The following is a 15,594-nucleotide window of genomic DNA, read 5'->3' on the forward strand; positions in this document are numbered from 1 at the left end:
AGGGCGGGCCACATGAACACTTAATTAAAAACTCGGGAGAGAGAGACATAGGAATAAGGGGAAACAGGGAAATAAAATGGTGGAGCAGTCTAAAGGATAAAAACCAAGGGGAATGGCCAGAGCAATATATTACATTTACTCCCCAAAGGCACATCGGAAAAGCCATGTTTTTAGATCTTTCTTAAAGGCTAACAAGGTGGGGGCTTGCCTAATCTCAGTGGGCAATGAATTCCACAGTCGGGGGGCCACAGCAGAAAAAGCCCTCTCCCTCGTTCCCACAAGACGGGCCTGGGACAGAGGCAGTGGCGAAAGGAAGGCCTCCCCGGATGAACGAAGGGAACGAGCAGGTTTATGGTAGGAGATACGGTCCCTAAGGTAGGTGGGTCCCAAACCGTTTAGGGCTTTATAGATGATTGTCTGCACCTTGAATTGGGACCGGAAAGTGAACGGCAGCCAGTGGAGCTCTTTAAACAGGGGAGTAGATCGTTCCCTGTAGCTCGCCCCTGTTATTAATCTGGCTGCCGAGCGCTGGACCAATTGTAATTTCCGGGCCGTCTTCAAGGGAAGCCCCACGTAGAGCGCATTACAGTAGTCCAGTCTAGAGGTAACTAAGGCATGCACCACCGTGGTCAAGTCAGACTTCACGAGGTATGGTCGCAGTTGGCACACAAGTTTGAGTTGTGCGAAAGCCCTCCCGGCCACCGCCGACACCTGAGCCTCAAGCGTCAACGCTGAATCCAGGAGGACCCCCAAACTGCGGACCTGTGATTTCAGGGGGAGTGCAACCCCGTCCAGCACAGGTTGCCACCCAATACCCCGATCAGATGGGCGACAGACCAGGAGGGCCTCTGTCTTGTCAGGATTGATCCTCAGCTTGTTCCTCCTCATCCAGTCCGCCACAGCGGCCAGGCACTGGTTCAGAATCCGAGGGGCTTCCTTGGAGTTAGATGGAAATGAGTAGTGGATTTGCGTGTCATCTGCGTAGAGATGGCAACACCCTCCAAAACTCCGGATGACCTCTCCCAACGGTTTCATGTAGATGTTAAATAGCATGGGGGATAAAATAGACCCTTGCGGGACCCCACAGGTCAATGGCCAGGGGTCCGAGCAGGTGTCCCCCAGCTTCACCATCTGGGAACGACCCTCCAGGAAGGACCGGAGCCACTGCAGAACCGTGCCACCGAGCCCCATCCCGGCGAGCCTCCCCAGAAGGATACCATGGTCGATGGTATCGAAAGCCGCTGAGATGTCCAAGAGAACCAGCAGGGTCACACTCCCCCTGTCCAGCTCCCTGCGGAGGTCATCCACCAAGGCGACCAAAGCCGTCTCGGTACTGTACCCAGGCCTGAAGCCAGACTGCGAGCGGTCCAGAAAATCAGTGTCATCGAGAAATTCCTGGAGCTGCGTGGCAACCACCCGCTCCAGAACCTTGCCCAAAAACGGGAGGTTGGAGATTGGTCTGTAGTTGTTACAAATAGATGGGTCAAGCGAAGGCTTTTTTAGTAGTGGTTTTACTACCGCCTGCTTAAAGTAGGATGGCACCGACCCCTGAACCAAAGAAGCATTTATTATGGTCACAAACCAATCCAACAACCCATCTTTGGCCAGCTTGACCAGCCAAGAGGGACAAGGATCCAGAGCGCAGGTGGTCGCCCTCACAGACCCAAGAATCCCCTCCACGTCATCAGGAAGAACAAGCCGGAAAGAATCCCATAAGATCGAACAGACAGGTACCTCGGTTACCTCCGCTGAGACCACAATTGAGCTGGAGTCTAGCTCAAGGCGTATCTGAGCAACTTTGCCTGCAAAGTGGTGCGCGAAATCGCTGCACCCAGTTGCCAAGTCATCGGGAAGCCCCTGGACCTCAGGAGGCCGCAGGAGCTCCCCCACAACTCGGAACAACTCCGATGGCCTGTTGGCTGCAGACGCTATGCGGGCAGTCGTGAAAACTTTCCTGGCTGCTCGCAGAGCCACGGAGTACGCCTTAATAGCGGCTTTAGCCCGTGCTTGGTCGGACACGTCCCGAGATTTCCTCCAGATGCACTCTAGTCCCCTCCTCCTACGCTTCATCACAGCCAACTCCTCGGTAAACCAAGGAGTCGACGCGACTCTACGCAGTGAGAGGGGACGTTCGGGAGCGATCGTGTCCAATGCCCTTGATAGCTCACTATTATAGCGATCAACCAGGACATCGACAGGATCGCCAGTCTCCAGGACAGGAAGATCCCCAAGAGACCTCAGAAGTCCATCCGGATCCATCAGTCTCCTGGGGCGGACCATCTTAATGGGTCCACCACCCCTGCGGAGGTTAGAAGGCACGGCGATACTTAAACAGATCAGATGATGGTCAGACCATGACAATGGAAGAATGTTTTGCTCTTCCACTCTGACTGTCCCACCGTCCACAACAAAAACAAGGTCCAAGGTGTGTCCTGCCTGATGTGTGGGCCCTGATATAACTTGAGACAGCCCCATGGTTGTCATGGCAACCATGAAATCCTGAGCTGCACCTGTCAATGTGGACTCGGCATGAATGTTAAAGTCTCCCAAAACTATCAGTTGTTGGGAGACAAGGGCCGCATTGGAGACCACTTCTGCTAGCTCGGACAGAGAGACTGCTGGGTCGCGGGGTGGACGGTACACCAACAGAATCCCCAAGCTGTCTCGGGCTCCCACCTTCAGGAAGACACACTCGAACCTCGGGGATTGTGGAACGGCGCATCTGATCAGGGCGATGGACTGCCGAAAGATCACCGCAACTCCTCCTCCCCGCCCCCCAACTCTGGCCTGTTGATGCACCCCGAAACCAGGAGGACACAGCTGGGTAAGATTCACACCTCCCAGCTCATCCAGCCATGTCTCGGTGATGCATGCCAGATCTGCCCTCTCATCCAGGATCAAATCCTGGATGACAGCTGTTTTACCATTGACAGATCTGGCGTTCAAAAGCAGGACCTTAAGGTTGGGGGGTCTGTCCTGAAGACTACCACACCTAATCCTCTCCAGGGTCGCAAAAACTCTGTTGCGCTTCTCCCTGGGTTGGTGGTGACCGTGCTTTCTCCTCCCCCATATCACCTCAATGGGATTATTAAGCCTCTGCTTAATAATGATGATGATGATGATGATGATGATGGGATCTTAGAGTTGGAAGAGACCCCAAGGGCCACTCAGCCTCTGCTTAATAATGATGATGATGATGATGATGATGATGGGATCTTAGAGTTGGAAGAGACCCCAAGGGCCACTCAGCCTCTGCTTAATAATGATGATGATGATGATGATGATGATGATGATGATGATGATGATGGGATCTTAGAGTTGGATGAGACCCCAAGGGCCACTCAGCCTCTGCTTAATAATGATGATGATGATGATGGGATCTTATGGTTGGGAGAGACTCCAAAGTCCACCCAGCTTCTGCATGAAAATAATAATAATAATAGAATCCTAGAGTTGGAAGAGGTCCCAAGGGCCACCCAGCTTCTGCTTGATGATGATGATGATGTTGTTGTTGTTCCCCTTGCAGGCCGGGAGTACGACAAAGAGGGCAACCTGCGTCCGTGGTGGAAGAACTCCTCGGCGGAGGCCTTCAAGCGCCAGACGGAGTGCATGGTGGCCCAGTATGGCAACTACTCCCTCAACGGGGAGCCCGTCAACGGGAAGCACACCCTTGGGGAGAACATCGCCGACAACGGGGGGCTCAAGGCCGCCTACCGGGTGAGGCTCCGGGCAGGTGGCCACAACCACCCCTGCAACGTCCCAACGTCAGGGAGGGAGAGAAAGCCCTCCTCTGCAGACCCTAAGGCAGGGTCCTCAAACTTTTCAAGTGGAGGGCCGATTCACAGTCCCTCAGACTGTTGGGGGGCCGGACTAGGATGAAATAGTACAAAATTAGAATTGTTATTGTGTGCCTTCAAGTCATTTCAGACTTAGGTCAACCCTAAATCTAAAGTTTAGGACAGAGGCCAGGTCAATGTCCCTGGAGGGCCTTAGTTTGGGGACCCCTGATCTAGACGATCTCATAAGACCATCAGTAAGGAAAGGGACCTCCAAAGACCATCTAGATGGTCTCATAAGACCATAGATAAGGAAAGGGATCCTCAAAGACCATCTAGACGGTCTCATAGGACCACAGGTAAGGAAAGTGACCTCCCAAAGCCACCTAGATGGTCTCATAAGACCACAGGTAAGGAAAGGGACTCTCAAAGGCCATGTAGAAGGTCTCATAAGACCATAGGTAAGGAAAGGGACCCTCAAAAGCCATCTAGATGGTTTCATAAGACCATAGGTAAGGAAAGGGACCCTCAAAGGCCATCTAGATGGTCTCATAGGACCATAGGTAAGGAAAATGACCTCCAAAAGCCATCTAGATGGCTTCATAAGGCCGTAGCTAAGCAAAGAGACCTTCAAAGACCATCTAGACGATCTCATAAGACCATAGGTAAGCAAAGAGACCTCCAAAGACCATCTAGACAATCTCATAAGACCATAGGTAAGCAAAGAGACCTCCAAAGACTACCTAGATGGTCTCATAAGACCATAGGTAAGGAAAGAGGCCCTCAAAGGCCATCTACATGATCTCATCAGGCCATCAGAAGACCATAGATAAGGAAGGGTACCCTCAAAGACCATCTAGGTGGTTTCTTAAGACCATAGGTAAGGAAAGGGACCCTGAAAGGCCATCTAGACGGTCTCATAAGGCCATAGCTAAGCAAAGAGACCTTCAAATACCATCTAGACGATCTCATAAGACCATAGCTATGCAAAGAGACCTCCAAAAAACAGGTAGACTTGGGTCAACCCTAAGTCTAAAGTTTAGGCCAGGGGCCAGGTAAATGACCTTGGAGGGTCTTAGTTTGAGGACCCCTGCCCTAAGGCCTTGGCTCAAATGGGAGGGACGAGACAGATGGTGGATTGTTTGGGGAGGAGGGAGTTGTCTGGATTCTTGAGGGTCGGCTCCTTCACCACCTTCCTTCTGTGTATCCAGGCTTATCAGAACTGGGTGCGGAAGAATGGGGAGGAGGAGACCCTCCCGGCCCTGAGCCTCACCAACTACCAGCTCTTCTTCGTCGGGTTCGCCCAGGTACGTGACGCTCTCCCAGCAAAGCGTAATCCTAATAATCATAAGGCTTATTATTATCTACCCATCTAATCTGTCTATCTGTCCATTCATCCATCCCTCATCCATCCCTCACCCGACTGGGATCTGCGCGCATCATTCGAAAATACATCACACAGTCCTAGACACTTGGGAAGTGTTCGACTTGTGATTTTGTGATACGAAATCCAGCATATCTATCTTGTTCTCTGTGTCATATAACATAATATAATAATAATAATAATAATAATAATAATAATAATAATAATAATAATAAAATACATCACACAGTCCTAGACACTTGGGAAGTGTTCGACTTGTGATTTTGTGATACGAAATCCAGCATATCTATCTTGTTCTCTGTGTCATATAACATAATATAATAATAATAATAATAATAATAATAATAATAATAATAAAATACATCACACAGTCCTAGACACTTGGGAAGTGTTCGACTTGTGATTTTGTGATACGAAATCCAGCATGTCTATCTTGTTTGCTGTGTCATAATAATAATAATAATAATAATAATAATAATAATAATAATAATAATAATATAATACATCACACAGTCCTAGACACTTGGGAAGTGTTCGACTTGTGGTTTTGTGATACAAAATCCAGCATATAGTTCTTGTTTGCTGTGTCATAATAAAATAATAATAATAATAATACATCACACAGTCCTAGACACTTGGGAAGTGTTCGACTTGTGGTTTTGTGATACGAAATCCAGCATATCTATCTTGTTTGCTGTGTCATACAATAATAATAATAATAATAATAATAATAATAATAATAATAATAATAATAATAATACATCACACAGTCCTAGACACTTGGGAAGTGTTCGACTTGGGATTTTGTGAAACGAAATCCAGCATGTCTATCTTGTTTGCTGCGTCATAAAATAATAATAATAATAATAATAATCACAATCTGCCAACTGCAAAAGGCCATCCTACTGGGATCTGCGCGCATCATTCGAAAATACATCACACAGTCCTAGACTCTTGGGAAGTGTTCGACTTGTGGTTTTGTGATACGAAATCCAGCATGTCTATCTTGTTTGCTGCATCATCATCATCATCATCATCATCATCATCATCATACATCACACAGTCCTAGACACTTGGGAAGTGTTCGACTTGGGATTTTGTGAAACGAAATCCAGTATGTCTATCTTGTTTGCTGCGTCATAAAATAATAATAATAATAATAATAATAATAATAATAATAATAATAATAATAATCACAATCTGCCAACTGCAAAAGGCCACCCTACTGGGATCTGCGCGCATCATTCGAAAATACATCACACAGTCCTAGACTCTTGGGAAGTGTTCGACTTGTGGTTTTGTGATACGAAATCCAGCATGTCTATCTTGTTTGCTGCGTCATAAAATAATAATAATAATAATCTGCCAACTGCAAAAGGCCATCCTACTGGGATCTGCGCGCATCATTCGAAAATACATCACACAGTCCCAGACTCTTGGGAAGTGTTCGACTTGTGGTTTTGTGATACGAAATCCAGCATGTCTATCTTGTTTGCTGCGTCGTAAAATAATAATAATAATCATAATCTGCCAACTGCAAAAGGCCACCCTACTGGGATCTGCGCGCATCATTCGAAAATACATCACACAGTCCTAGACACTTGGGAAGTGTTCGACTTGTGGTTTTGTGATACGAAATCCAGCATGTCTATCTTGTTTGCTGCGTCATAATAATAATAATAATAATAATAATAATAATAATAATAATAATAATAATTGCTTGGTGGCCAACTATAGTCCGGCCCTCCAATGGTCCAAAAGATTGAGAACTGGCCCCCTGTTTACAAAGTTGGTTACCCCTGGTATAGATAATGATTGTATTCTCCATTTGCTTCTGACTGATGGAAGACCTCTTCCTTCCTTCCTTCCTTCCTTCCTTCCTTCCTTCCTTCCTTTTTCCTCTGCTCTCTCTCTCTCTCTCTCTCTCTCTGTCTTAGGTCTGGTGCTCGGTCCGCACGCCGGAGAGCGCGCACGAGGGCCTGGTGACGGACACGCACAGCCCTTCCCGCTTCCGTGTGGTGGGCACGCTCTCCAACTCGAGGGAGTTCTCGGAGCACTTCCGCTGCCCCCCGGGGTCCCCCATGAACCCCGCCAGGAAGTGCGAAGTCTGGTGAGGCTCCGTCTTTGCGAAGATACCAAACTCCAGACTCGTGGGTGGCCTTGTGTATATCATCTTCGTGGTATATCTGTCGTATCCCATCCTGCTTGGACCGTCACCCGTTCCCAAAAGGCTGGTATTTTTATGCAGGGATGAATAGACTCTTCTTGCCTTCGCTGGGAAAACCTCTCGAGAAAAGAGGACGGAACCCCACTCTGCTCACACCTTTGCATCATAGACACAGACACCAACGTATAGAAATATTACTATTTTTTAAGTCTTGCAGAACACTGGAAATTTCAGGGAAAAGTGTATAAAGTTGAAACGGATCGGTATTTATTGCTACTGCTTTTCGTGTGTGGATGCGCAAGAAGCCAAAGGGCGGCTGCCAGAAGCGGAAGACCCCAACTCCCTTCCATCCTGAAGTGTGGAAATCCATGGCTTTGTGGACTACAACTCCCAGGGAGCGGGGATTTGGGGGAGCCTCTCTGCAGGGGTGTCGTTTCCAAAAGGGACCTTCGGATTCTTCACGTCCTTTGTGACGCCCAAGTGCCTCCGGCGTTTTCTCCGGCTGACGCTTCTCCTGTCAATTTCCGCACGTCCAGCAAAAGAGACGGAAAGGCGGCTGTTAAGGTGGGCTCCAAACCCACTCCCCTGCGGACTCTCAGGTGCAAAATACGGGTGGTTCCCATCCCAGGCTCCCACAGAATCGTGGCAATTGTTCATTTCTTCCTCCTCTTCCGGTATCTGCCGTGACCCCAAATTGGGGCTGAACTTCCATTTGTGTCAATGTCGGGAATGATGGACTATTTCTCCCCCTTTTTAGCTTCGTTTTTCCACTTGGAATTGGAAATAGAACGATGGTAAGGCTGTTTTTATATACAGTAGAGTCTCACTTATCCAACATCAACGGGCCGGCAGAATGTTGGATAAGCGAATATGTTGGATAATAAGGAAACATTAAGGAAAAGCCTATTAAACATCAAATTAGGTTATGGTTTTACAAATTAAATAAATAACAAATAATAAATAAAACTTTATTTATATACCGCCCTATCTCCCGGATGGGACTCAGGGCGGTTTACAGTCATAAAAGCAACACAAACATTACATAACAACATAATACACATTATTAAACAAAGTAAAATAATACAATTATAACAATAAATCACACTTACATGACCAGATCAAATTAAGCACCAAAACATCAGGTTATACAACAAATTTGGCAGAAAAAGTAATAATAATAATAATAATAATAATAATAATAATAATAATAATAATAACTTTATTTTTATATCCCGCCCCATCTCCCCGAAGGGACTCGGAGCGGCTTACGTGGGGTCTTGCCCGACAACAATACAATAACAGCAATAAAACAAGGTCAGCAATAAAACAATGTCATATCAATAAAAACATAACATCAATGAACAGTTATAAAAGTGAGCGCATGGCATAAAATGGTAGTTCAATATGCAGCAATGCTCTGTAGTAATTACTGTATTTACGAATTTAGCACCAAAATATCACGATGTATTGAAAACATTGACTACAAAAATGCATTGGATAATCCAGAACGTTGGATAAGCGAGTGCTGGATAAGTGAGACTCTACTGTATATATATGTATATGTATATATAATCTCGCATTTATAAATAGAAATCACTTATAAGTGTTGCTAAGACAGTTCAAGTGGAATTGTAATGCCACATGTGCAGTTTGAAATCACTCAGAGTGAATAATATATACAGTAGAATCTCACTTATCCAAGCTAAACGGGCCAGCAGAAGCTTGGATAAGCGAATATCTTGGATAATAAGGAAACATTAAGGAAAAGCCTATTAAACATCAAATTAGGTTATGGTTTTACAAATTAAGCACCAAAACATCAGGTTATACAACAAATTTGGCAGAAAAAGTAGTTCAATATGCAGTAATGCTATGTAGTAATTACTGTATTTACGAATTTAGCACCAAAATATCACAATGTATTGAAAACATTGACTACAAAAATAATAATAATAATAACTTTATTTTTATACCCCGCCTCTATCTCCCCAAAGGGGACTCAGGGCGGCTTACATGGGGCCGAGCCTGAATAAAAACAATAGCAATATAAAACACAACAATAGACAAAAACATGCACAATTATAAAAATTTAAACATTAGCCAGTAAAAACAAATGACAAGAGCTAATAAATATATGAATTAAAATGGAGAGGTTGTAAAAGTAGGGTAAGGTAAGGTGCACCATATAAATATTGTAAACACGAATATGTTGGATAATAAGGAGGGATTAAGAGAAAGCCTATTAAACATCAAATTAGGTTATGTTTTTACAAATTAAGCACCAAAACAACATGTTATACAACAAATTTGACAGAAAAATTAGTTCAATTCATGGTAATGCTATGTAGTAATTACTGTATTTACAAATTTAGTACCAAAATATCATGATGAATTGAAAACATTGTCTACAAAAATGTGTTGGATAATCCAGAACGTTGGATAAGCGAGTGTTGGATAAGTGAGATTCTACTGTACATATATGTATATGTATATATAATCTCGCATTTATAAATAGAAATCACTTATAAGTGGGATTGTAATGCCACATGTGCAGTTTGAAATCACCCAGAATGAATATATATACAGTAGAATCTCACTTATCCAAGCTAAACGGTATTGCTATGTAGAAATTACTGTATTTACAAATTTAGTACCAAAATATCATGATGAATTGAAAACATTGTCTACAAAAATGCATTGGATAATCCAGAACGTTGGATAAGCGAGTGTTGGATAAGTGAGACTCTACTGTACATACATAATTTCACTTTACAGTGTTTACGTATATAGACATATGTCCTATATTAATACGTTATATCTATTTGTAAGTATGTGCATATGTTTATAGCTGCACTTCGGGCCGTTTCAGACTTCACCTTTGTGGCGCTATGGTTCCACTTTAAATAGCAATCACTTACAAATGTTGCCATGGATATATAATGTTTTATATATATTTATAAGTGATTTTTACTCAGGCAAAGTTAAAATACAGCATGCAAGGCTACCTTCTTGAACCCGGTCCCGGGAATGGAGAGGACTGCATTCAGAAATGCTTCTGCTACTGGAGGAGAAACAAAAAGGGAAATATTGCCACCAACTCTCCGATCACAAAGGATTTTTGGGGGCCCTTTGGCCTTCTTTGCCTATAAAGGCCACGCTGGAAACTTCAGCACCGCAATGTCTTTCCTATACGTTTCCTCACAGAGTGCCTTGCCAAAGTGGAATGGGAAGAAGCATCCCAACACCCAAAGAAGGATGGAAACGCCAAGAGAAGAGTGACAGGATGCCAGCTTCCAGTGCCTTAATGCTAGAGCTGCCCATCACAGCCTTAATTCTCCGCTTGCCATAGAAAGAGACCCTATTGCTTCAGTCAAACCCAACATCTGGATCACTGTCAGGGACGATGGGAGAGGGAGTTCCAGGGGACATTGCCCGGATGTGTTACCATGTCCCCGCAAGCTAGAGCTGATAGATAGGAGCTCACCCCGTCTCACAGATTCAAACTGCTAACCTTCAGGCCAGCAACCCAACCTTCAGGCCAGCAGTACAGCCGGCACAAGGATTTAACCCGTTGCGTCACTGCGCCTCTTTAGCATTTTTGATGAAATCATATTTTCTAGCACAGCTATCCTTCCTAGACCTTTGCCATCTGTCCAGGTCTATTTTTTAACAACGCCTCTGAAGCCAGGAATAAATTAATAATCTAATAATAATAATAATAATAATTTTAAAAACAGTGTATTCTCTTTTAATGCTATGCTTCCACTTTGGACGGCTATGGATCCCGCCGCCTGGGATTTGTACTTTGCCAAGCTCTTCATGAAACGGCAAATCCCAGGAATCCCATAGAGGCCTATTATTATTATTATTATTATTATTATTATTATTATTATGGGTCGTCAGTGTATTTCCTGACGATCCCACATATCCCTTCTTGCAACTGCAAATCCCAGGATCCAATAGAAATACCTATTTTTGGTGTATTTCCTTTCCTCTTTTTTCCTGGAGCCAAAATACGTAGCAATTAATGTTACTGTTATTGGGGTTGCTGTGACTTTTCCAGGCTGTCTGGCCAGGTTCTAGAAGCATTCTCTTCAGATATTTCGCCCACATCAGAGGTTGTGAGGTCTGTTGGAAACTAGGCAAGTGGGGTTTATGTATCTGTGGAATGATGGCCAGGGTGGGAGAGAGAACTCTTGTCTGCTTGAGACTAGTGTGAATGGTGCCACTGGCAGGCTTGATTAGCATTGAATAGACTTGCAACTTCAAAGCCTGGCTGCTTCTTCCCAACGAAGGATTTCCCCAGGCAGGAAGGAGCCAGGCTTTGAAGCGGAAAGGCTATTCAATGCTAATCAAACTGGCCAATTGCAACATTCACACTTGCCTTAAACAGACAAGAGTTCTTTCTCCCACCACCCTGAACATTATTTCATATATATATATAAATATACACACAGTAGAGTCTCACTTATCCAACATAAACGGGCTGGCAGAATATTGGATAAGCGAATATGTTGGATAATAAGGAGGCATTAAGGAAGAGCCTATTAAACATCAAATTAGGTTATGATTTTACAAATGAAGCACCAAAACATCATGTTAGACAACAAATTTGGCAGAAAAAATAGTTCAATATGCAGTAATGCTATGTGGTACAGTAGAGTCTCACTTATCCAAGCCTCTGGATAATCCAAGCCATTTTTGTAGTCAATGTTTTCAATATATCGTGATATTTTGGTGCTAAATTCGTAAATACAGTAATTATAACATAACATTACTGCATATTGAACTACTTTTATGTCAAATTTGTTGTATAACAGGATGTTTTGGTGCTTAATTTGTAAAATTATAACCTAATTTGATGTTTAATAGGCTTTTCCTTAATCCCTCCTTATTATCCAAGATAGTCGCTTATCCAAGCTTCTGCCAGCCCGTTTAGCTTGGATAAGTGAGACTCTACTGTAATTACTGTATTTATTAATTTAGCACCAAAATATCCCGATATATTGAAAACATTGACTACAAAAATGTGTTGGATAATCCAGAACGTTGGATAAGCGAGTGTTGGATAAGTGAGACTCTACTGTGTGTGTATATATATATATATGTGTGTGTGTGTGTGTGTGTGTATATATATATATATATATATATATATAAACCCCCTTCTGAGGATGCCTGCCATAGATGTGGGCGAAACGTCAGGAGAGAATGCTTCTGGGACATGGCGAGACATCCTGGAAAATTCACAGCAACCCAGTGATTCTGGCCATGAAAGCCTTCGACATTATTATTATTATTGCCCTTTCTCTCTCTCTCTCTCTCAAAAAAAAGGACTCAAAGCCCCGGCTTGTAGTAAAACAATGTAATTGAAAGCCTGAAAAACATACAAACATTAAAATAGGATTAAAGGTTATTAAAACCGATTAAGAAACTATTAATGTTCAATTTCCTTCAAGAATTTCCTCCTCAATGCGAAATCAAGAAAAGGAGCTTATAACTCAGGGGGAACTATGAATCCGATCAGGCTCGGATTGTTGGGAAAATCCCATTGGGAGATTTTTTGTCTTCCAGGGCGAAACATTGTAATATTTCCATGCAAGGAGGAAAAGGAAGGGAAAAAAGCTTTATTTTTATCTGCCTTTGTTCTTTATCTCTGTTTTGGATTACTGTAATTTCTGGCAAAGCAATAAAACAAAACTTTTATATGACGATGTTGTGATTTCCCCTTTATCGTTGAAGATCCTGATCCCTGGTTTCATCCCTGATTTCCCCCTCTCTATTTATTTATATTTATTACATTACTTCTACCCCGCCCTTCTCACCCATTAGGGGACTCAGGGCAGCTTACAATATAAACATATATATCTAAAATCCATCGAGATTAAAAATTACAATAAAATTAAGAATATACATTAAAAATACAGTAGAGTCTCACTTATCCAACATAAATGGGCCGGCAGAACGTTGGATAAGGAAATATGTTGGATAATAAGGAGGGATTAAGGAAAATAATAATATAATAATAATAATTTTATTTTTGTACCCCGCCACCATCTCTCCCAGAGGGACTCTGGGAGGCTTACAGATATAAAACCAGCATACAGTATACAGCATACCTTAATATCAAATACAAAAACACAAAAGCCTGTTAAACATCAAATTTGGTTATGATTTTACACATTATGGACCAAAACATCATGTTATACAACAAATTTTACAGAAAAAGTAGTTCAATACGCAGTAATGCTATGTAGTAATTACTGTATTTACGAATTTAGCAGCAACATATCACGATGTATTGAAAACATTGACAACAAAAATGTGTTGGATAATCCAGAATGTTGGATAAGCGAGTGTTGGATAAGTGAGACTCTACTGTATACATAATTATACATTTAAATATACATTTAAGGCACTTCCCATGTCCAGGTGTGGTCTGTCAGTAGGTCATACAGTAGAGTCTCATTTATCCAGCACTCGCTTATCCAAGTTTCTGGATTATCCAAGGCATTTTTGTAGTCAATGTTTTCAATACATCGTGATATTTTGGTGCTAAATTCGTAAATACAGTAATTACTACATAACATTACTATGTATTGAACTACTTTTTCTGTCAAATTTGTTGTCTAACATGATGTTTTGGTGCTTAATTTGTAAAATCATAACCTATTTTGATGTTTAATAGGCATTTCCTTAATCCCTCCTTATTAGCCAACATATTTGCTTATCCAACGTTCTGCCGGCCCGTTTATGTTGGATAAGTGAGACTCTACTGCATTTATTTATTTAATACATTTATATCCCGCCCTTCTCACCCCAAAGAGTGGCTTACAAATTAAATTTACTTACCATTATATTATTAGCATAGCAATATACTGGCAATAAATTACTATATCGTACTATTTAAATCTATTGTAATATTATTACAAGGAAAAAGGGGAAGGAAAGCAGGCAGAGCGGAAGAAAAGGAGGAAGGAAAAGAGAGAGGAAAGGAGACTTCAGTGAGTGAGGCCCAGGTAAACTAGGCATCCCAAGGACCCAGGGCTGGTTTCCTCATGCAGCCCTTGGCTTAGCATCCCTCCTACCACAACTGGTCTCCATTGGTTGGCCTTGTTTCCTTTGCGTAATGGACGGAGCCCATCCCTGAGGCAACAGGGCCCACTACTCAAATGCAGGCCTCTAGGTGGCCTGTAGGCCTCGCTTGCAGCGTTGCCATGACACCGCCCCTGATGTGTTGCCATGGCAACGGGAACCACTGCGAGGCAGGCTTCCCAGTGCCCAGTAGGCCTCAGTCTTTCCAAAGGACTTTTTTTTAATGAGCTCTGAGAGAAGAAGCAAGAGTGCCTCTGGGCATGCACAGAGGGGTTTTCTCTCCTTAAGATCGCCTGTTCCAAGAACCAGGGAGGAAAAGAGGACGATGAGCAGCAGGGTTTACGTTCCCAAAACTGCAGTGTATTGGCTGGTAGAGAAATCAGTCTGCCCATGCCCAGAGGCAACAATAATGAAAACAGCATGTAACAAAGTGCGAAAAAGAGGTCCCTCCTGCAAGAACAGGAGGTCGGGAGTACGCCTGCGCAAAAGCTGGAAAGAGGTGGGGTGAAAGGAAGGCGGGAGGCCCAGAGTGCGCCTGCGCAAAAGCTGGAAGGCGGTGGAGTGAGAGAGCGGGAATCAAAGAGTGCGCCTGCGCGAGAGTTGAAGGAAGGCGGGAGGCCGAAAGTACGCCTGCGCGGAAACTGAAAAGGGGCGGAGTTGAGGGAAGGCGAGAGACCGAGAGCGCGCCTGCGCAAAAGCTAAAAACAGGCGGGGCGAAAGGAAGGCGGGAGGGGGAGAGTGCGCCTGCGCGAAATCCGAAAGGAGGCGGAGTGGAAGGAAGGCGGGAGGGCGAGAGGGCGCCTGCGCAAAAGCGGAGCGAGCGAGCGAGCGAGCGGTCTTTTTCGGAGATTGCCGAAGAGCCGAGCGGCGTCGCTTGCCCTCGTCGTCATCTTCGTCCTGCCGGACTGCTGCTGGAGGCGGCCACCGGCGCCATGTTGGAGGCCGCGCTTCGTCCGTGAGGCGAATCCGTCGGCATCGACCGCCCGAGCGCCGCCACCCGCCGCGGGGCCTTCCCTCCGGGCTCCAGGCCGCCCACACTCGCCGGGACCGGCGGCCCTCATGAGCAGCGGCCCGAGCGGCGGCGGCCCGAGCGGCGGCGCGGCCTGAGGAGAAGGCGGAGGAGGCTGAGGGCGGAGGGAGGCGGGGGAGGGAGGGAGGGGGCGGGGGAGGAGGAG

General features: G+C 44.4%; 1 protein-coding gene across 4 annotated transcripts in view; it reads left to right on the forward strand.

The window, feature by feature from the left end:
* Positions 1 to 13,035, forward strand: part of ece1 (endothelin converting enzyme 1) — a 96,060-nt gene extending 83,025 nt beyond the window's left edge. For all 4 annotated transcript variants that reach the window (XM_062965754.1, XM_062965753.1, XM_062965756.1 and 1 more), the window contains exons 16-18: positions 3,527 to 3,717; positions 4,988 to 5,083; positions 7,098 to 13,035. In XM_062965754.1, coding sequence (XP_062821824.1) covers positions 3,527 to 3,717; positions 4,988 to 5,083; positions 7,098 to 7,274 — 464 coding nt within the window. In that variant the 3' untranslated portion in view covers positions 7,275 to 13,035. The remainder of the gene's footprint in view (positions 1 to 3,526; positions 3,718 to 4,987; positions 5,084 to 7,097) is intronic.
* Positions 13,036 to 15,594: the final 2,559 nt, after the last annotated feature.

The sequence above is a fragment of the Anolis carolinensis genome, unplaced genomic scaffold, assembly GCF_035594765.1.
Source record: "Anolis carolinensis isolate JA03-04 unplaced genomic scaffold, rAnoCar3.1.pri scaffold_15, whole genome shotgun sequence".
Classification (NCBI taxonomy): Eukaryota; Metazoa; Chordata; class Lepidosauria; order Squamata; family Dactyloidae; genus Anolis; species Anolis carolinensis.